The following is a 22087-nucleotide window of genomic DNA, read 5'->3' as shown; positions in this document are numbered from 1 at the left end:
AGTCAGACTTCTAGAAATACTAACTGAATCAGGGAGCTCTCTCTAGAGAAGCACACTTAACTATTGCTTCAGGCAGAATTTCAGAAGGACCTGCACCGTGACTTGAGCTGTTTGTGCAGAGTATACCTGTAACCTAGGTGGGCTGCATCAGAATAAAAAAAAACCAAATTGTGCATTAGCTTGTGTGATCTACTTTGTTCTGGGTTATATTTCATATAAATATTTCCATATATTTCCATATTTCACAGTAAGGGAGTTTAAGTATCACACACATCCTATTGAACTTGGAGATACAAGAATGCTGTCGGATGGTTAGATGTAAACATAAAACGGTGCTTCCACCAAATATATAATGAAATTCCTTGTCATAGGCCAACGTGAAGTCCTAAAAATATGAAAGGATATGAAAGCAATCAGACTTTCCTCCATCGGTATCTGCTGGTGGCCATTAAAAGGAATGCTGTAGCTTCCAGTTAGGAAGTCCCTAAATCATTGTCAGACATCAGACCGGAGGCTGTGCTATCACTGTCTGCTTAGACATAAACTGCTGCTGTTGTCTGAAGCACATACTGAACTAAGTGTTATTCAGTCTCACCCAGCACAGACTCTTCCTCTGACGTTCCCATGTCTTGCTGTCTCTTTCTCTCAAATATTTATGCTGCATTTGCAATGAAAGCAAACATTTCAGCCACATACCTGGATTTCTTCACCAGTTAACCATGAAGTTTTTGGTGCAACTCCTTCAGGGGCAACACAGGTACCATCCTCAGTGTCCACATTGTAATAGTAATCATACATGTTTTTCATTACAAGTTTAATCCATGGACTTTCATTAGAATCTAAAAGCAATACATACCATTAGTACGCATTTGTGCCCTGTTACACTGGTAAATTGCAGCTCTCCCTACCCATTTCCCATCTCTACATTTTCCACAAATCAATTTTACACGCAAAGTCACTATACATCTTGGTCCAGTTTGTAGTAAGGATTTTTTTAAAATATCCTGTTAGATGGATCAGGATGGATCATTGTTCTAGAACAAAGCAGCAATGAGGTTAGTACAGATCCACTGCCAGCTTCTCCAGACCCCAACGTGCCAAGTTAGTGCTTGCTCCTGAAGAAGTGTGTGTGCTACGTCTTCCACCATCACTCACATAATTGGAACTGAGACTGTGTTTGTAAAAAAATGTTCTTGTCTTCTGGCCAAATGTTGACCTTATTGACACTTAGGTCACATGGGATATTTCCTATATCCACATCATTGTCTCGTTTAGTGCTTTGGTAAACAAGGCTGTATCCTGACAGGCAGGAAAGGCCTCATTTCCTCATGGACGAAAGGCCCCAAGGCGAAGCTGATAAGGTCAGTTGTGCAAAATGTCCTGTTAAAATTCATGTTGCAGGATGAAACATGCACATGTACTGTAAAAGAGTGTACTACATTGACGGTAACTGCTTTTGCGTAGTTGTTAGCTAATCTTGGCTGCTTTAGCTATGACCAGCTTGCAGGTCTAACATGACAAAACATCCCATCCTCTTGCTATGGGCAGATTCCACCCCCAGCTTTTCCTGATACCTGCTGCTCTGGCAGCGTACAGGGACCTTAAATGGGCCATGGACACCCTGGCAGCGCCTGGCTTGATCATTGACAGTAACCCATACGGCTGAAGTGTGCAGCCTAACCCTTCTCTGCATCTGCTAACAGAAAACAAATACAAATCAGGGTAACACGGTTTTCTGAGAGGGTGTACTAGTCTCTATTGATAGTCACAGAGAAGCTGCTGTAAATTCACTCAGAGGCTAGTTTGAGACTCTAGAAAGTCTTAGCTAGACTCTGGAAATAGCTAGAGTCTTTTCTCAGCAAGTATAGTCTGGATGATGTGTGCAACAGTTCAGCATCATGTAGAAAGCACTTGGGCAAGTATAACATTTCTCAAAAGATTTAAAACCAGCGACTGTCTTCCTCAGTTTACAGTGATTTTAGGTAAGCCTTCTGTGTTAGTTTTCCAGTTGCCTCGTGATACGAACACTGTCCTATTCAGGAAGGCTTTTACCTTCTGTAGTTTTCAGGTTCTTGGCTTCAGAAAGGTTCCTGAAGTAGGTTTCAGCACACTCAGGAATGACTCGTAATCCAAACTTGGACTGCAGTATCATCAGAATTGGCTGTGAATCACCCTTCTCCAAGATCTTGTTAATCATTGATATTCCAGCAGCCACTAGGATGAAATAATGACATAGAAAATTAAGCGGTTTATACTCTATGTACCCAGAACTCTAGCCTCCAGCAACTCTGATAATGGACTTCTAAGGCTGGCACACACAGACAGCATGACATACACAGCAATTCAGTGCTTCACGCATTTGCGGCCTCCTTCGTGCTTGTAAGAACAAGTATTTCAGCAAACAGCAAGCTTGTTAGATAGAAAGCATGCACTCCGCCCAGGCGGGGATGCAGCCGCAGCACAACTGAGAGTGGTCCGAGGGCACAGCTGCTCCTCGGTCAAGTGACACACCAGGTGACACCAGGGCAGAGGCTGAGGATGGCAGGTACTCGCCCCTCCTCAGCGTTCCCTAACAGACATGCCATCATCTGCTGATCACGCGGGAGCCTTCTAGAGGTGCATGAAGTTGTCAGATTACAAGCTGTAAACCTTAACATTCACTTTTACTGTACAAAATGGGAATAAAAGCTGATTGCCTAGAGCAAAGTCTTGCAACACTAACAGCATCCTAGTCAGGATCCTGAAGCGACCCTTTCTTGTCCTCACTCCCTGGGGACTTGTTTAAAGCTGATGCTTTAACAAATTCATGCTCTTGAGTTTGCCAGAGATGAAGCTTTTGCTTCCAGGGCACATAAAAGTGCCCCGGGAGGTGATGCTATGAAGCACGTTCAAACTTTGAGGTTATACAACATTGCCCATACTCTGATTCAGGACTTCCTAAGCGTCCTTTGCTTTGTGCAGTTCCCATCATCACCGGAGGAGCTGACACCACCACACCTGATGGCATGTAGCAGCACACACCACTTAAGTGCATCACACACTAGAGATATGTGCTACTTTAGAGACTGCTGCTGTGGTCTTTAATGGTGTTCCTTCACATCTAAATTCAAAACGCACAGAGGAACAAGTGAATAGACATATGGCTAGAACATATGTGCTATGTACTGGCTTAAGCGAGCCTTTGCATCCCACAGCTGCGCCTCACACTGCAACAGCAAACACTTTTCCTTATCTTAGGTATATTCAGATCAACACAGAAAAGGCCCCTCCCCACACTCAGTGCTCTGCCTACACAAAGCTGGCCCAAAAGGTACTCGGTATCAGTAGCCTACCTGCAGGAGACGCTGCGTGAGACTGAGCTAGCAGGAGAGCATTTCAGCAAGAGAAACTCTTTTCCTCTGTGGTTAGTTTGACTAAAGTGGAATGGGTAGCTTTGGCTGGACAACAACAGATTAATCTCCAAATACATTGGCAGCTAGCTGAGAAGCAAAGTGAACGCATACCACCACACCACCACCACCTGGATTTCTACCAGAGACCATCCTGCTACTTTTCTCTGCTTTGAAACAGACGTCTGCCAAGCATGCAACGTGCTCACCATGATACTGGAGATGACTTTGTACCACAGCTGTGGTACCGCGATGCCCAGATAATCCAGCCTCAGCAGCGAGGAAGCAGGAAAAAACTGTGACACCACATATTACCAGCTTGCTACTGCTGGCTCTGAGGGCTCAGCCCTACTCATACACAGTCTCAAGTGCCTTGTCAACTCTGGTGACCAGTATTTGAATGCTCTTCTTCCTCCTTTTCATCCTATAGTTACAGGTGCTGGAAGCCATTGTTATAAAGACAAAAGACCATACAACCTAGCTAAGAGATATTTCTGTAGCCAACCCCTGCTGCTTAGCTTTTTCCTCATTTTTCAATTAATTATGCATTTACTTACTTTTGAAGGAAAATGTAAAAAAAAAAAATGTTCAGTAGGGAAAAAACCCAACAATTCAACAGAAATTATTCCTTTCCATTGGAGTGCTAGCAATTAACACTGTGACTGTTGCTCTAAAGAAAGGCCATGTGGACCCTGTAAAATTACAAGCTAAATGAAGCTTAGCCATTCCCAGCTGCAGGAGAGCTGTGGGCTCCAGTCTGCTCCTGCAGCAGTTGGGATGCCAGGACCAGATCAACACTGTGGAGGGCTCTTTTCCGCACCCATCCTCCCTTCAAACAGCTATCATATACAAAGATGCAGCTGTCCGGTGTGATAAGCCTGAACTCTCAACAGGGCCAAAGATCAGCTTTTTCCTACACCATGGACTCTCTCATGACAAATCCGGCTTAGACAGACAGACAGACAGACTCTTCCTGTGCAAGACGAAGTTCGGTATTGGTGTCTATTCCCAAAGGCTGTACAGCTGATATTCGGCCAATCTCATTTTGTCTTCCACTTAGATAAGGAGTACAATGGTTGAGCTGATTCAAGAAGTGAAGCAAGGTGATGCAAACAACACAGCAAACACCACAAAGAATTAGAAAGCTCACCAGCATTTACTGAACATGTCTTCCTAAATGAAGATACAAGATACCGAGTCCTTTACTGACAAGGAAGAATATTTGTAAAAGTCTTCTAAAATTTTAATACTGTAGTATTTAGTATGTATATAAGGCATAAAAATTAGTTTAGAAGGGATTAGCTGTTTCAGTACAGTTGTCAGTACTTTCTCTTATTTTACTGATTATTTTATTACCATTGCTGTAGCTATCTCAAAAATACATTTTGTTCTGACAGAAAAATAAATATTTCACTGTCTTGCAGAAGTTTTGGAGTGGGACATGGGGATTTGTTTGCTTTGCAAAAATTGCATCTCTGAGATAGATCAAAATGAAAGTTAATTTCCAAGTTGTGATCAAGCTGAACTTTAAGTTTAGACTACGTGAACACAACATGCTAACTTCCTGAGGCAGGAAGTGTTTGTTTTAGGAAATATCAGGTTCTGTGCTGTGGGGAAATTTTAAACGTCAGTTTTTAGCTGCAAAACCTTAGAGCTATTCTGAAGAATGTGTTGTGCTGACACTGCTTCCTTTCAACCCAGAGGGCAAAGTACAGGAGATTAGTAGTTATTTCCGCAAGTGACTTGTTCAAACAGTTCTACTGATCATATTTGATTGTGAAAAGCTCCGCATTTACTACAAACACAGTTTATATGAAAAGATCTTGCTACAACAACTAGATAGTAGATGGAGCAGTGGCCTATCATTAGCAACATTGTATGGTACTGGTATATGGATAATGCTGTGCTGTTTTCTGCAGACCATTTATGAGATATATTCTTAATGCTTTTACACCAGTGAACACAAATGAGGATTTTTTTCAAGTCACTTTTTAGCTTTAACTTACATCTGTTTATAAGCTATGCATTTACTTCCCTTCTCTGTGCTCAGATGTTTCCTCATGCCTCTGGGTGTCATCAATGGGAAGCTGCTTTTATCCACAAAAGAAGGTATCAGCACCCCTAAGTACAAGAGCTCAGCTAGGACAATGTGGATGTGTCTGACCCCCATCTCAGAAAACATAAGCCAGGTGCTTTTCACTATAGATGCACAACTTACACACTTCAAGTGTCTTCAGTGTGTCTGACTGGTGACATTAAGACTATATTAATTGATTAAATAAGTTCTAAAGTAACAGTGACGCTAAATGCAGTATTTCTGTAGCAGGATAAGGCAATTTTGTAAAAGCTAGCTGTGTTTGTTTTCCTCCACCCACAACTTCCCAAGCACTAGCTACTGACACAGGCTGCCTATAAGCAAACAGGCTGCTGCACTGCACTAACCAACACTGAATGCAGCGCTGCAGGAATCCACCGACTTCAGCAGTTGTATTCACAAGTTCTTAGGGTGCAAAAGGAGGCGACACTGACTCACCCAAAGCCAAGTCAAGCAGAAGGTGAACTACTACCCAGTGCCAAGCTAACACCCTTGGCTGGTCTGTGCTGGCCCCAGGCAGGACCAGGTAGGGACGCCACCATGCTTCTCCAGTGCGCCCCATACACCCAGCCACACTTGCTTCTACATTCCTTGCCAAAGTTCATTGTGTGTTACAGATATTTCTCTAAAATTATTGTATTCAATCCGAGTTTTGACAGAAGGTGTTGAGTGCATTTGGTACACAATGCTCTGACAGGGTAAGCCTCAGCATTTTTCCTACAGATTTCCTCGTCTTCCACGCACTTCTCCAAAAAGCTGGAGTGTTCTTTTTTACACTACTTTTAAAGTTAATATGTTCCTAATTTTTCTTTGTTAGCACTCAATAGAAGGCATTATAATGAAATAGGAATAGACAAAACTGTAAACGTATAAGAATTTTCTCTTACAACATGCATCAAGATTTTAGTCTTCTGTAAGCAAAATAAGCTCCTAAAGAGTATATCCCTTCTCATTCACATATCTTTCTGTTTCACCAGCTGTGTCAAGATACACTGACACCAGAAATCTTGGTCGTGATGCTAACCTTATATAACCAAATCCACTAAATTATTAGTCAAGCCTTAAGGATTACCACTTTAGATAAAACCAACACCACACCTGGAGATCTAAGCCACCCGAATTTCAGTAGGGCAAAGAACATGCATTTATTTCTTTCCTGAAGTGGAAAAAACAAATCACCAATTTCAGTTTTTCAAGACTGAGAAAAACAAGAGCAATGCAGATGCAGGTTAATGCTTACAGATCGCCGCTTCTTTTATGTTGTTATTGGCATCACTGATTCCTTGTTGTATTTCATCCAGCCACAGAAGCGCTGATTCATCTTGGGATTCCTGGAAAAAGGATAGAGAAAAGCCTTGAAAAAATTGAATTATAACAAAAGTTGTCTGAACATACCGTCAGAACTACAACATACAATCTCCTGTCACGAAGCCCTTGGACACTGAAAAGAATTTGGCTGATTAAAATCAGCAATAAAACATGTCCATATTCTATTTAATGACTTGACTAAACACCTGTTCAAATACAAAGTTCTGAAAGTTTTCATGTATGGAAGACACCATCCTGCTAAAGATCAATAAAAATTTTGAGCTAACCTAGAAACATTTTCGTTTCCATGAAGTAATCTGAGTGTCAAATAAAATCACACGTTATCAGGCAGCTCTGTGATAATGCATAAAGACCACAAAGAGGAAGACTTCAGGAAGTTGGCTTTCTTTCAGAATCCCTTATTTGGAAGGGATCCACATGTACACCTGGGTACACATTACTCAGAAAATAGCAACGAATACTGACATAGAAATACAGCTCAGGTTTAGTAATCGTGACTTTGCTCAGGTGGCAAACGTTTCAGGAATTAAGTAGCAGAGCAGGTCTCACTCTTCCTACAGGTTAACAGTGCATGGCATTAAACCCAAGTTAAAATAGAAGGTGAAGGGAAGTGGGCTCAGCATCCCCATTAACGAACCCTTCTCTGGCTGCCCAAATTCACAGGTGAACCAACTCTTCTATTCAGAGAAAACAGAATTTCAAAATCTAATCCAGTAGGTGGGGGAACAAAATTCATTCTGAAGAGGAAATAGGAGTGCCAGGTCTATAACAGACTAATGATGAGAGAAACTGGAATGTAGTGATGTGATAAAGATCTAGGAGTATATACACACAAATATTACAGCACAAAAAAAACTCAACACAGAAACTCGCTCAAGCTAAAACAGTACAGACAAAGAACCAGCTTCGCAATGAATAGCCCTGGTTTTGCACCCAAATCTGGGCCAAAAATCCAATAAATCTGTTATCCACAGAAATTGCAGAGAGAAAACAGGGTAAAAAACCCCTCAAGACAGACTCTTCAGTTTGCATCATATACGTAAACAAGGTAGCAGAATATCTAAATAAAATCAAGTAGTGTCAGGCAATCACAGGACAGTGAACACACACCACAAGCTTTTCTAACACGGAAGTTAGAGTTAACACTTGAAAGAGTGTACACTAAATTCTCAAACTACAGCTGACAATCTTGAGAAGAGGATTGAGAAACTGAAAAGAATTCCTTATCTGGTGTCCAGCTTTTAGACACTAACTACAAGAACAGATGCAAATACCGCTCTGGAGCCAAGTACAGCTTATGCTGAGCCTTGCTGCTAGCTTGGAAGGCAGACCAATACTTGGGGCTAGTTTTGTCTGCTGAAGCAAGCCATTGTTATTTGGCATTCAAGGGAGGAAAAAAAAGAAAAAAAAAAAAAAAAAGGCAGGCAGAGAAAAAGGAAGGGATCAACAAAACAGCAGATGAAAATAGGGGAAAGGTTTTAGAGGCTGCAGGCTGTGGAGGGGTGGGAACTGTCTGAGCAGAGCCAGCAGCCGGATCGAAGGAGCACAGACGGCTAACAGCGCATAGGGAAGTAGAAGGCAAAGCAGAGCACGGTTTTCTTAAGGCATGTTTGTATCCGTGGCTTGCTTTCACCTTTGCATTTGCTAAACCCAGATCACCACACTCATCTCCAAGCCTGGCTTCACCCTTGAGAAGGGGACAGAGTTCACCAACTTGGCATTTTGGGCTGTGGATGAGACCCTTGAGGATTTACTAAACACAGGCTTTGATTTTTCCAGAAAACACCTTTTTACCCCAAATATCTGTAGGTACAAATTCCAGTAGAACCCCCTACATCGTCTTCAGGCTCATGGTAAATTAGGAGTTAAACTGCTGCTGTAAAGCAATTTTATCTCTGTGTTGGGCAGAGGCTGAAACTGAGTCATGTGTGCATATTTGGATACGTCACACCCTCTTGCTGTAGTAGACAAAGAACAAACTAGCTCCTTACCATAAACCTCATGCCTACAGGATGCTTCTGGAGGACAGATCAATCATTCTTTAGTCCCTTACAGAGGGGAAAAAAAACACCCACAAAACACCTCTTGAGATGAACTAGAACAGCGTCATTTTTTTTGGCTAGCTGGATTTCACGTACTACAATGAAGATACTGGTTTTCACTGGACTCCTCTCTCTTACCTCCAGTCTTTTCACAACAGGTGAGTCCTCCTTTATGTATTTACTCCATATTTTAGTAAATAACATAGTCTTTTTGATAATGTTGGAGCTTTGCCAGCCTTAATTGAGTTGTACATGCATCATTACAGAAAACTATACTCCAGGAAGTCTCACTTAAGGCAGATTTTTATTCTTCCATTTCAGTGACACCTTACCCATCCCCAGTCACTTTCTATGAAGAATTTTATTTACGGGATCTTTCTGTGTTTACTGAAGATGAATCTTCTCTCTAGTATTTCTGTAACAATATGATAATCTTAAACCTGTAGAGTCTTGTTTTTTCTGCTTTAAAACGTTCAACAGAATTACTTCACAGATGGTGCTATTAGAAGGAAATGCTCAGATAACTATTGTGACAAAAATAACCAAAGGAGATGATCAAATAAGGCCATGTTTTCCCCCTCACTAGAATTAAAGTTGTTTTCAAACCAAACTCGTTTCCAGAAGCTATTTTACATATACACAATACATATATGCACATGCATGCACATATATGTCTTTAAAAGAGTGACTAAAATTCATTATCTGGATTAACCACCCAGAAAATTACTAAAAGGGATTTCAAAACATTCCACCATAAATCTGGCAGTGAGCACTGACAAAACTGTTTTCCGTATTTAATTCCAGTTTGGAAGGGTAAAAGAAAACCCCACAGGTTTTCATCTGAATTTCAGTTTGCCTCTGGATTCCAGCTTCAGGATTCATGCTCTAAGCTTTAGTCTAAGTCTTTTTGCATTAAAGAAAGCTTAGAAAATTTTTAAATGACAAAGTTAGTTACACAGATTTTAGAAAGTATTTTGAACACATTTGTGCTTCATCTGGAAATCTCTACATTCTCTACTAAAGACTGAGGAAAAGGCATTAATAAAAGTAGCATCATTGGCTTTGCCTGAATGCTAACAGTATTTACTCACTGTAAAGTTTCCTTCTGCATCAAAAGTTTTATTCACCTAGCAATAAATTTGATCTAATATCAGCCCAAGCATTTGTTTTCAATTCTCAATAACTGCGCTTCTTCATGTACGAGAAGCTGAAAAGATCTGTTTTGCTTTAGTCAGAAGCTGAAGAATAACACTAATTTGATATATGACACCAAAAAGTTGAGAGTTATTTCAATTTTGTGATTTGAAAGTTTCAGCCTGTGTTAGGCAAGACAGCACCTTTTGCATCTTTTACAGTCATGCATTTCATCCATGAAGTGACAAGGATAGAACTTCTGTTTGCTTTGGAAATTTTGATCAAGCCTAGACCAAGGCTGCTGCTTATAAAGTGAATTGCCATTGCCAACATTGCTGCTACAGGGAAAAGCCCTCTACAGGTGATAAACGTTACACCAGTGTCTGATATTTTTTGCAAATGATTACTGAAAACATTCAAAATGCAGAAAGATCAGCTTAACACTAAGTTCATGCTATATTTTCAAGGTTGTGTGTGAGATGACAAATAAAGTGGGAGTACCTTCGATATGAACACCCAAAGCAAAGGAGAATGCCACCAAATCTTTTAAGCATATATTTCTTTTCACATGGAGATGTTTACCTTTCTCCATACTTGAAGGCGAGTTATATTGCTAATCCAGTAGTTTGCCCTTTTTAACAATTAAATTTTTTTAATTTTTTTTTAAGCTTCAGAATTTTCACTGAATGGATCTGCAATTAAAACCGTGTCTCTTATCAAGACTTTCCGTGGAATTTCAGCAAGAGATTATGATTACATCCCCCCTTATGCTATCGAAGGGGAGACAACGACCATCCACATCAGAGAACACAAATGCTCTTCAAAAAAGTCGAATGACTCCACTTTAACGGAAGTGAACAACACCACGCTGAAGTACCTGACCAGTTCTCTGAGCTCCAAGCTAATACCCGCCGTCTACCTCAGTGCTGTTTTATTGGGTGTACCGTCTAATGCCATCATTTTGTGGATGCTGCTCTTCAGGATCCGGTCTGTGTGCACTGCTATCCTCTACACAAACTTGGCAGTTTCAGATCTGCTCTTCTGCATCATGCTGCCCTTCAAAATAGCATACCACATGAACGGGAACAACTGGATTTTTGGGGAAATGATGTGCCGAACTACCACTGCAGTCTTTTACGGCAACATGTACTGCTCCATTCTGCTGCTCATGTGCATCAGTGTAAGCCGGTACGTGGCCATCGTTCACCCCTTCACCTACAAGAGCCTGCCAAAACGTGCCTATGCCATTGCGGTCTGCGCTACGGTGTGGACCATCGTCTTCTTGTACATGCTCCCGCTTTGCATAATGCAGCAAAGCTATTACGTAAAACAGCTGGACATTTATACCTGCCATGATGTGCATAACGCCTGTGAAACGATATCTTCCTTCCAGTTCTACTACTATGTCTCTTTAGCCGTCTTTGGGTTTTTAATACCTCTTGCAACTATTGTTTTCTGCTATGTCTCAATTATACGAACACTCAAGACTCATGAATGGTTCTGGTACGTTAAAGTCAGTCTTTTGATTCTTACCATCTTTGCTATTTGCTTTGTGCCAAGCAATATTATCCTTATTATCCATCACATCAACTACTACTATTACAACACTGATGGGTTGTATTCTTTTTATCTAATTGCTTTATGCCTTAGTAGCTTAAACAGTTGTCTTGATCCTTTTCTTTATTTTCTGATGTCGAAAATTAGAAGCCAATCCAATATTTATCTAACAATGGTTAAAATATCCAGGGAAAAATGAATTTAGTTCTGTATTTATATTATTTGAATTATGATTTTGTATAGTATTAACCCAGGCAGCAACAAAACTCAGATGCCACAATTAAACTTAAAAAATTAAAAAGTGTTAAAAAACACAATCTCAGTAAAATTTACTTTCTTCTACACACCACACAAGGAACGTCTTCAGAAATACACTTCTCCAGCTCTATAATTTTATCATGCATATTGCAACATCTGGTGTACTCGATTCAGGGAAGTGGCTCTGCACCTCCATTTCCTTCTGAGAAGATCACTTTCATGGCCATGGAGAAGAAACCGAAATATCAGTCACTACAGCCTCTGAACATCAGAAGAGGAATCAATATCAGAACAGCACTTTTAGGCCCATTCATGATTTCCAAATACTTCAAATTAGCTCGCAGCCCACAATCACTGCAGGAACAGTGATGTGAAAACAAGTTTTTGGTCGAGTGGAAATGGGGATCAACTAAAAGCACTTTCTACATGCTCAGGAGCTGTCGAGCTTTGCAGAAGTTCCCTGTCATATAGGCAAGAGCAAATACTGCCCTGGATGTTGGGAATAAAGAGCCTGAGTCCCCATAGATTCAAGGGGCAGTAAATCTACAGCCGGAGACACGGAGCCTGACACTTCCAAGGCAGCATCTCCTGTGAGGCTGCTTAACCAGCTTTGCACTAGGGACTTGTTCTTCCACTTTGTCAGCGCCTGCACTCCTCTAGCCCATGAGGATTGCTGGGAGGTAACCCTTATCAGTGTGAATCCAGGCATGTATTATTCTTGCTTGGTAAGCAAAACAGGGAAGCTATTTTGTAGTATTCTCTATTTCCACATCCTTACAGGAAATACCTACACAGTGTTACAAATACTGAAGCTAGTTATGATGGATTGTCCATGTTAATAAAGCAAAGGGTCAGCTTTTATGTTTACAGAAACTCAAAAGCTACGTATGTACTGAGTATAAGTTGCTACAAAATTAGCTCAGTGGTTGGCGCTTGTATTTGTAACTGCAGCATGTAAGACAGCAATGAGAAAAAATGTATTACATCAGTTTGATAATAGTATTGTAAAAAAACTTTACTTAAATAAAATCATTTGCACTGGAAAACGTCTTCAAGGAATTTAAGTTAGTTTTGATCATGCCATTCCCTCAGCATGCACAAGAACAGATTTCAAAGATAACTTTAAAGTAATCCAGATGTTATACAGCTATTGTAAATATAAAAATCGTGAAACTAACTCTAAAGCCTGTGTGCCTATCACTCAAAAAATAAAATAACACAGGAACAATTTCAGAGTTTGGCACATCTGTTTAACCTTTCAGGTATGAACAAGCACTCCCTGAACACAGGGTTTCTCTTCACTGGAACCTGAACACACTTGGTTTGAAATGGCCTTGAGAATTGTTAGAAGCTGTGGTTTAAGATTACCAGAATAAATAAATTCCAGGTTTGCATTTTCAATTTCAAGCAAGCAACAAGTAGGTGTGATCTGAGATTAAGACCTGTAACGGGTACTGGGAGATTCGGGTGCAGACTGCTTCCCCAAAGCCGCTGTGGCTACAGGGACGTGACAGCAGGCTGGTTAGAACAAGCGAGCAGGTTTGACCCATATGTTTTTCCAGACGCTGGGGAGCACAGGAAGTTCACAGGCAGACCTATCTGATCCTTGTAAATCAAATACTTCCTTTTACTACGCCTCACTCTTAAAACATGCTAAGTACAATTAAAGGCAGATCTGCTTTATAAACAGGGCTCAAAAAGAGTAGGGAATAGACAGACTTTAGACATTGCACTATCTTTTCAATTCAGTTTGTTTTTTTTTTTTTATAGGAAATTTCAATCTAAATCATATCCTTACTAAAGAATGGTGATGTCTGGGCTATTGACCAGCATAGAGATTAAGTCAGATTAATGCATCTGCGAATTTCTTTTAGGAGCACATACAGTACAGTGTCTTGCTCTCCTCCTAAACAGGAACAATGCTCCTGTTTACAGAGGAGATGTTATAAGTTGTTGTCAAAGGACTGCATAAACAAAATACCTCAGGAGAGAAAAGCCAGCGGAAGTCGCTAGGAACATCACAAGTTCTTGAACAAGAAGATTTCAAAGAGATTGCATGATCTTTGTTCCAAAACTTGGAGACACCCATTTGTTTCCTATTAGTGCATTCACACGGGGACAGGAGTAGGCACTAGGTTTGTGCCTGGGGATCACGGTGGCAGCCAGCAGGAGTGGGCCAGGACAGGGCTGCTGTCTGCAGGCAGGTGGGCACCTGTAAGATGTCGGTCTCTGCCTTGGGGACATCCCGGCTCGCTACACATGCGCAAAGTGTCTGGCATGTTCTGGGCCAGCACTGTGTGGCCACCACCTGCACAGACACCCTTTGCATGCAGATAACAAGCCCGGCCCTTCCAGGGCAGGTAAAGTAGTCACAGCATGCACTAACCCCCCCCCCAGGCACACATGGCAAGGAAGGATGCTTTTCAGTATCCAGGGCTCAGTGAAACAAGCCCTTTTACCAAGCAAGAAATCCAGATGTACAAACGCCTTTCGAAGCCTCTGACAGTGGATTGTGGAAACACACTGTTTCACAGCAGGTACCACGGGTGAGGTGGAAAGGTAGCTAGCTGGAAGATGTTTCTACAAGCCAAAGTTCAGGGACTTTCTCCAGCTGACCATATTGTTTTAGGAACACGTTATGTGAATTTTAAGCATCTTTTCCAAACACTGGACGTTTTAAGTGCTATGCTGGTAGCTTTAGCTAATCTTGTGTTCAGTCACACCCTGCAAGCTGTTAGGCTCATCTTTGTTTATGCTTCCCTGAGCTGTGATGGTAACCACAGCACTGCTTTTGGGGAAGCAGATAGCAATATCCTGCTGAGACAGATTTAAACTGAAGGCACATACAAGACGGCCAGTATGTTGTTGCATGATAAAGTCATAACAGAAATACGTACACAACTCCACTATTACAACACACCAGACTTCAGCGACTGAGACTCCTCAAAGTACTTCCCAAAGGTTTGCTAAGGAGCACCATGACTCCTTCAGCATGACTATGACTTCCTTCTGGCAAAAACCTCAGTTCCTGCCTATATTGTAACTGCCTGCCTGACACAGACTAGTAACTAGATCCTTGCAGAAATTCGTCACTTTGTCAGGACTGCTGCTGCCCATGTTTTGTAATAGCTGCAGTAACCTAATAGAATTAAAAATAAGCAAGGTTACATCAAGTCGTTAGTGACACGCATGCAGAATATGGCTTATTATTAATACACTGAGCATTAATCCCTTCTGCCAGTCAGACTAAGTTGTAGTGGAAAAATTATTAGTGCCAGTTTGTTGCCATTGGCTTATTTACCATCCCATTGGCACAGCTAATCCAAACATTGGGGGAACAGGATAGGGACTTGGGTAAGTAAAAAGAATCGGCATTTAGGTTCTGACAAACAGCAACAGTCAAAGGTCTAACCTTGCATTTCTGTGCTTTGGCGTGGTGCAGAACATCCTGATAATGCCTTGCATTCACTGGTCTCACATCTTGCAGCTTGGCTGTAGGCAACAGTAGGGTTTCTAGAGTTTTCTCAGGATTTCCTTGGTCAATTGCTTCGTTAATGTGGCCAATTGCAATGATTCCTATGAAACGGAAAAGTTAAAGATGTAGTTATCAAAGAAATATGCAACCTATCCAATATGAGGTACAAACAAAGCAGTAACATGAAGAACAGAAAAATCAAGTAACAAGAAGCAGAGGCAGCAACAGGAGCTGATTTAAAATTATTTTTGCTCAAATATTCATGTGAAGCTATTAAGTTATACAGTTTTCCTTTCTGCCACAGTTATTGATATATTGGAATCTACCTGTTCATAAAAAAATCAAATTTGTCATTGCTGAAAAAGGGAAAACAGACTTCCCTACTTTCAGGGCAGGTGTATCTACATGAAGCTTATGGGAAGTTTGGGTGTCACATCTAAATATGTTCACCTTCATCTTGGCTCACAGTTCTGAAAGACATATTTTCAGGTGATTTCAGACCATAGTACTTGAAACCTTGATTTGGACAACTAGTTATATACTGACCTCTCACAAACAGCATTACATAGTAACTTAACTTCATTTCTTTAAATTTCACCTTAAATAAACCAATCTGATAATGTTGACCTTAAGAAAAATCACTTGATTTTTCAGACCAATGGCACTCAGGACTTCAGTCAGCAAGTAACATGGCCTAGTGTATCTAATAAAACTAACTCATTTTCTTCAGATTGGTCCCAACATTTTAAAAATCAATTTCTTTCCAGCCTCAAACAGTGGTGAAATGCACCACTTGGAGTACTTTCTACCTAAAGCCAGCCTAGAAGGGCTTCCCTATCACCTGTGAGGGATGGCATCCCTGCTGGCAACGAATCCTCTCTCACCAAGTCTCTCCCAGACCCACCACAGCCTAGCTGGCAGGGTCACAGATCCATGCCCTCATAAGGCTTTGTGAATGAGCATTTTTTCCTGGGGTGCTACCAAAGAGGAACCATGCAGACATACAGGCTTACTTATGGAAACAGGGGCCACCCTTCATCCTCTCCTCTCTGTTCCAAATAGCCATCCCTGGGCAGAGGTCTGTGCCACTGAAACCAAGTGCAGCTATTTCAGTACTAAAGACTGACACTCCTAGTGTTAGACAACCTTTCTTAAGGCCCGTTTCAAGTCCCAGTGACTGCAGAGATTCAGACAAAAAGGTGATGATGTCAGTCAAATGAGCTGCTCAGCATCCCACCCTGCCTCAGGGCATGCTTTGCCAGCAAGCCACGAGGGTCCATGGCAGCCACTTGGCTAGATTTAGGAAGCAATAATCCAGTGAGTTTTAGTATTTCTGTAACATAAACTTTCTCTAACCAGTATAAAACAGCAGCATGCACGATGACACTGATGGCAGTGTGGGAAGGGCACACGCACCATGCATCAGTGCCACCCTGGAAACAGCCTGCGCCCTATACAAAGGTTCTCAAACTACACTCCAGACTGCTTCCCAAATGGCCAGCAGTCTGAAAGCTGCCCTCTCTTTCCCTGGCTCCAGCAAATCAGGCATAACATAACTTGGTAGCCTCAAATTTTAGTAAAAAAATAAGTAATAAAAATAATAAAAGTCATACTTTTATATCCAGTGGAAAACCTCCATTCTTTAGCATTTTTGAAGCCCAAATGACCAGCTACCACATTTAATATAACAACACCCTTTTAGGGCAATCCATTTACATTAGAAAAATTGGGCATAAGAAGCTACTCTCAGATAGGAAATCAAGTTACCTAAAAGGAGAGCTGGACAGACAACTGCAGTGCATAACTACTTACCAACTCCCTTGTGAAAAACAGGGTCTCAGAAATCATTTAACATTAAAAAAAAAAAAACAAGTAAACAAACCACAAAACACTTTTCCACAGGACACTACCTGTAATTTTTTCCCCTATCCCGCAACACGCTCTGCTTACAATTTCCGCAAAATCCCCAAAGCAAGACCATCCGGTGCAAATACGGAAAGCCACTGCCAAGTGGGCAGACCCATGACATTTGTAACACTGCAGAAGGCAGGCACCCTATGATAGCTTTCATCCAGTGAAAACATAACCAGGAATACTTCAAGGATATTTAAAGATCAACAGGTGTTTGAAATTATTTAATGCTCTTCTCTCTTGAAGAGTGTCTGTACAAGGCCATTCAGCACAGAAATTTACGTACTAAGGACTAGACTACCATCTCTGTGGGCGATGTAGAGGAAGAATTACTTACTTTCATTTTCTTCTTGAATTTGCATATTAACCATGTCAATGCAGTTCTGGATATCATTCCAGCTTAAATAATCTTGGCCTTGAGATGAAGCCTCTGACTTAATAGACAATAGTGTATCAGCATAACTATAAGAAGATATAAAATACATAAGTGTATTTCATATACAAGATAAACTGACACAAAGAATTAGTCAGATGTATCATCCATCATTTAGTGCCTAGTATTTTTTTCAGTTAATTAACTTCAGACAAACTTATGTCTTGCCAAAAATTAGAGCGACATGCAAGCTGCCTTGCTGGTTCTATGCATGCATTCCAGGATCTGAAAAGAATGACCCTGTACACTAATTCAGAGCACTTTTCTTGGCAATTCAGGCTTATGGCAGTACATATACTGGACATACACTTTTCTGTATGGCACTACAGATAAGTTTGGGAGAAACTATGGTCAGCTTCTTGCTACACTAATTCAAGGACCAGAAATTCTGCCCTAGCACCAGGTAGCAGCACCTCCTGCTACCTCCATGCAGAGGATGTTGGCCCATGGGCAGATGATGCTCCTCTCCCCACAACTCAAAGTCCTCTAAGCACAGGCTTTGTAGCCTGTGTCAACCCTTCTTAGAAGGATGGCAGATCAAGTTAAGTTGGAAACCTTCACAGCAGTGAAAACTCACGTATATATAAGTTAAATAATTCTCATATTCCTGAATCAAGGATACAACTGCTGCAATATGTCAGATAAAACACCTGTCTTCTATTTCCAGCAGAAACCTGAGAAATTAATGGTTGCCAGAAAAAAAAATGTTGCAGAGAATCATAATTTCCTGCTCTGATTTGCCCTTCCAGGAACCAGCAGCCTGTATTTAAGGGCTTCCTGACCTCGAGGCTGCGTATCACTAATAGTTGCAAACAATGCTGGGCTCTATCCACAAATCCACTCTAATTTGAAATCTTATATTCTTGAGGAATGAATCCCACCTATTTAACTGTTTTGTGAGATGGCAGCTCCTCACATAAATTTTAAACTTGATATTTTGTAGTGTCTAATCTTTTCTTGCTCCAATTCTCATAAGAAAATAAAAACTAAAGTTATAAGAAAAGCTAGCAAATTCCTTCCCCACAACATACACACTTTTGCAGACCTATGTCATATTTCCCCTAAATTTTATCTTCTAAGAAACACATTCTTAACATGTTCATCTCTTCTGATAGAAAGCCATTGAACACCATCTCCTTCAGTGAACTTTTTCTAGCTCTACTGTATTGCTTCGGGTATTGTGCAATCAAAGGTTCCTGCAATATTCAACATATGGGTAGCAGCACCAATTTACATAATGGCATTCTGTTCCCTCTAACCAAAACACTGGCCTCTTATTCCTATCTGACCACCCTCCTTCCAGCTTTGAGACACTTATAGCAAGGGTCGCTCTCAAATTCGTGTGCCCTGGCAGCCTGGTGAAGATCTTCAGCCACTGCTGTCCCTTTTGCCTAGTAACGCCTTCCAGCAGCACATGAAGGTTTCCACCAACCACGATTCACAGGCAAGAACCAGCCCATGCCCCCACGCTCTCCCCCACCATGCTGGGGGTCAGGTCTCTCACAAATCGTAGTGTTGCCTGATATTTTTTGCAGGTACACAGAAAAGCGCAGAGGTCACAGCCATGTGCTGCTACAAGTCAGGCACGTGGCTGTGCAAGCAGCTGGCAGCTGAATGAAGGCTATAATTTAGTGTTGCACATGCGCCACAGCATTGTACTCAGCTTTTTAGCAAGAAGGGCTGTGCTATATCCTTCAGACCTTTGCAATTCTCAAGCTAAAAAGGGGTCAGTCGTGGTTTAAGGGGCCTCCTGGACCTTAAGGCATTAAACACTACCTCATTCCAAAGTTCTTCTTTCAGTGTTGCAGAGAGGTTACTGATTAACAGCTTCCAGCTACAGTTGGTTCATGCTTTAGTGTCTGCAAAAATTCTTGTCAGATCTTAATGTTTGCTTTACGAGGTTATTTTCCCTGCACCTCACACGTCCTCTGCCCTGAAACGTCTGATGCTGTGTGATTGCTTATACTTAGATACACAACTAGTTCAGCAATTGTCACATTATCCCTTATTAACTTGTAACACAGATGTTTATCTTCCAATGCTTTCAACTTCATAGCCACAACACAGGACAGCCCACCTAATAAAATGCCTACTTATCCTTTAGCAGAAGTTGCCAAGTCTCATCCAGACAAGACAAAGGAACCTTTACCGTTGAAAGCTTTCTTCTTCCAGATTATTGAAGCCAATGCATGGGTTACTGAGATGATTCTTTATCATTAGGATGTCCTTATTTTCCAAGGTCTGGTTTAGCAACACAACAGCTGACAACATTTCTACTGCAATAGACAGTTCATCATGTGCCAGGTAGTTCTGTAGGACAATAACGTACCGCAGTCAGGAAACTAAATAAGCAGTGTAACGATTTTGAGTTACACAGTATAGATACTATCAAGGAGATGGACTTGATTTAAAAAGCCTGGCAAATTTCCTAGTCACAGGCATATCAGATTAACACAACACCGGTGGTAGCGATTACTGGGTTTGCTACCAGTTTGCTACCAGATATCCCTTCAGCTTTTCCTTCTTTTGCCCCACAGTCCCATCTATTCTTTTTTTACCCTCAAAGCAGGGGATTCCTTTTCTACACAATACATAGAACAGAGTTAGTCCTCATTGAGAGCATGCAACAATTAAAAAACGTCAGTTGGTTTGTTGTAACACAAGAGCTCAGCCAGAGCAAAGTGTGTCAAGGAACAAGTTCTGTGATTCAATATTGCCTATTCAACCAAAACCGTTCATGCAATAGGTAACGCTATGGCAAGGGAATTAAGTCTGATTTAACACAACAACATGCTATGTTTGTGCTCTTCCGTGGTTCGACTGCGAAACATCAGTGAGGAAGTTGTAAGCTTTTCACTCTTACCACAGCATTCTGTTGTTGGAGGTTGAACAGCTCAGTCTGATAGACAGCAGCAGCAAATGAGTGAACAACAGGCAGCTGCGCCTCCGGTTTCATCAGTGCAACCAGTGTTTTACTAGGGTCACAGTTACGAATTGCAGTATTGATATTGTCAACTGCTATAAGTTCTGGAGAACAGCAGGGAAAGAAAATCCTATTAATTTTCGTATGCCATTTGCTCTTTATGCCACGTAGATGACAATTAGGTTATTCCAAAGAATATAATTTGCTGTCATTAAAGAAAAAAACATTTGGGTGAGATTTTTCAAGACACAACTGATGAATGTTGCAAAACCAGTGTCTGTTCAAAGGTATGCAGAAAATAATTTTCTGGACTTTTAGATATTAGAGACTGCTTATTGTACCTATAACCCAAATCATGGAGCTGACCTCATCCTAGCACAGAGAAGAACCTAACATCCCTCTGGGGTTTGCTTGCAGCACATACTGCTGGGTATTGTCAGATCCAGTGCCTCAGTCTTGCTTCACCCCAAACACTCCTTTCCTTCTGCACCATGTTTCCTTCCTCTCCTCCTCCTTTTGGCAGGACTTAACTCAGCTAACTAGAAACAAGCCTGTCCTGAAACACTAATGATGTTTTTATTGTCTGTTTCAGGAGGCCTGGTAGAAATTCCCGAAATATGTTGGGGGGGTTGGGATTTTCAGTAGCTGAGCTGGTGGAAAACCACATGCTACAGCTTCTACGGCCTCTTCTGCATGCTACCTGTTGGTTTGTCTAACAGTGTGGGAGAACAGTCCTCACAAGCACTGCCATTTAGAAATGTCAGCTTCTCTACAGCTCAAATTTCACATTAAATTCAAATAAAATAACACTCCTCCACCACTGAGGAGTATGCATGTAAACCCTTTGTAAACAACTTGCTTGTTTTGCTTTTTGCTGAACAGACTTCAGCAGAGGTTTGAACCCAGCAGAAAAGTGCTGAAAAACACTTCCCACTTGGGCAGCTGCAGAAACCTTACAACACCCCTTAGCTTAGTCACAGCCACTGTAATTGCACACCTGGAAGAGCCAACTCTGAAGAAACCCAGGCCAGGACGCACCCAGGAACACGTTGTACAAGGGACCGCTCTGGTCTTGCGCAAAGGGAAACAACCTTGAAGGTTAGAGAGCATGTGGCAGAGTAAAGAATGACAATTACATAAATGTAACTTCCATCAGCAAAATAACCCCTGTCTCCTCCACCTTATCTTATAGCTTTTCTGTATACAATTATCCAGGGAATATTTTCAGTCACCACTAACTGCTCAAATCTGTACAAAACTGCTTGTACAGCAGATACCATCCACAGTTCCTGTATGCAGAAACACTCACATCTTACTGTACAACACATAGACTTTGAAAACCTTTCTAAGTAACCAGGCCCACCTAAATAACCCCATCACCTCTCATTTCAATTGCTCTGAAGCGTGGTCATATGGGGCCACGTTGCTCTTGAGGGTTCTCTCTATTAGCTATTCCTGAGGTTAGAAAAAGGAAAGGCTCTCAAAGCTGTGGCATGCATGCTTTTTCAAAGAAAAGAGCGAAGAGAAAAAGGGCCCACAAA

The 22087-nt window shown here is 41.3% G+C and overlaps 2 protein-coding genes across 5 annotated transcripts in view; one reads left to right on the top strand and one right to left on the bottom strand.

The window, feature by feature from the left end:
• Positions 1–22087, bottom strand: part of IQGAP2 (IQ motif containing GTPase activating protein 2) — a 128767-nt gene that overhangs the window by 24700 nt on the left and 81980 nt on the right. For 2 of the 4 annotated variants that reach the window (XM_054184830.1, XM_054184831.1), the window contains 7 exons: positions 20487–20650; positions 19773–19933; positions 17528–17652; positions 15217–15380; positions 6725–6815; positions 2053–2214; positions 697–839 (listed from right to left, as the gene is read on the bottom strand). In XM_054184830.1, the coding sequence (XP_054040805.1) occupies positions 697–839; positions 2053–2214; positions 6725–6815; positions 15217–15380; positions 17528–17652; positions 19773–19933; positions 20487–20650 (1010 nt within the window). The remainder of the gene's footprint in view (positions 1–696; positions 840–2052; positions 2215–6724; positions 6816–15216; positions 15381–17527; positions 17653–19772; positions 19934–20486; positions 20651–22087) is intronic. The other 2 variants (XM_054184832.1, XM_054184833.1) reach the window with 1 other exon arrangement.
• On the top strand, positions 8350–13442 carry F2RL2 (coagulation factor II thrombin receptor like 2). Its single transcript, XM_054184834.1, has 2 exons — positions 8350–9013; positions 10658–13442. The coding sequence occupies exons 1-2, from the start codon at positions 8956–8958 to the stop codon at positions 11743–11745; spliced, it is 1146 nt and encodes a 381-aa protein (XP_054040809.1). The 5' UTR covers positions 8350–8955; the 3' UTR covers positions 11746–13442.

Source organism: Rissa tridactyla, chromosome Z (assembly GCF_028500815.1).
Source record: "Rissa tridactyla isolate bRisTri1 chromosome Z, bRisTri1.patW.cur.20221130, whole genome shotgun sequence".
Classification (NCBI taxonomy): domain Eukaryota; kingdom Metazoa; phylum Chordata; class Aves; order Charadriiformes; family Laridae; genus Rissa; species Rissa tridactyla.
This window is presented reverse-complemented; position numbering and strand designations above follow the sequence as displayed.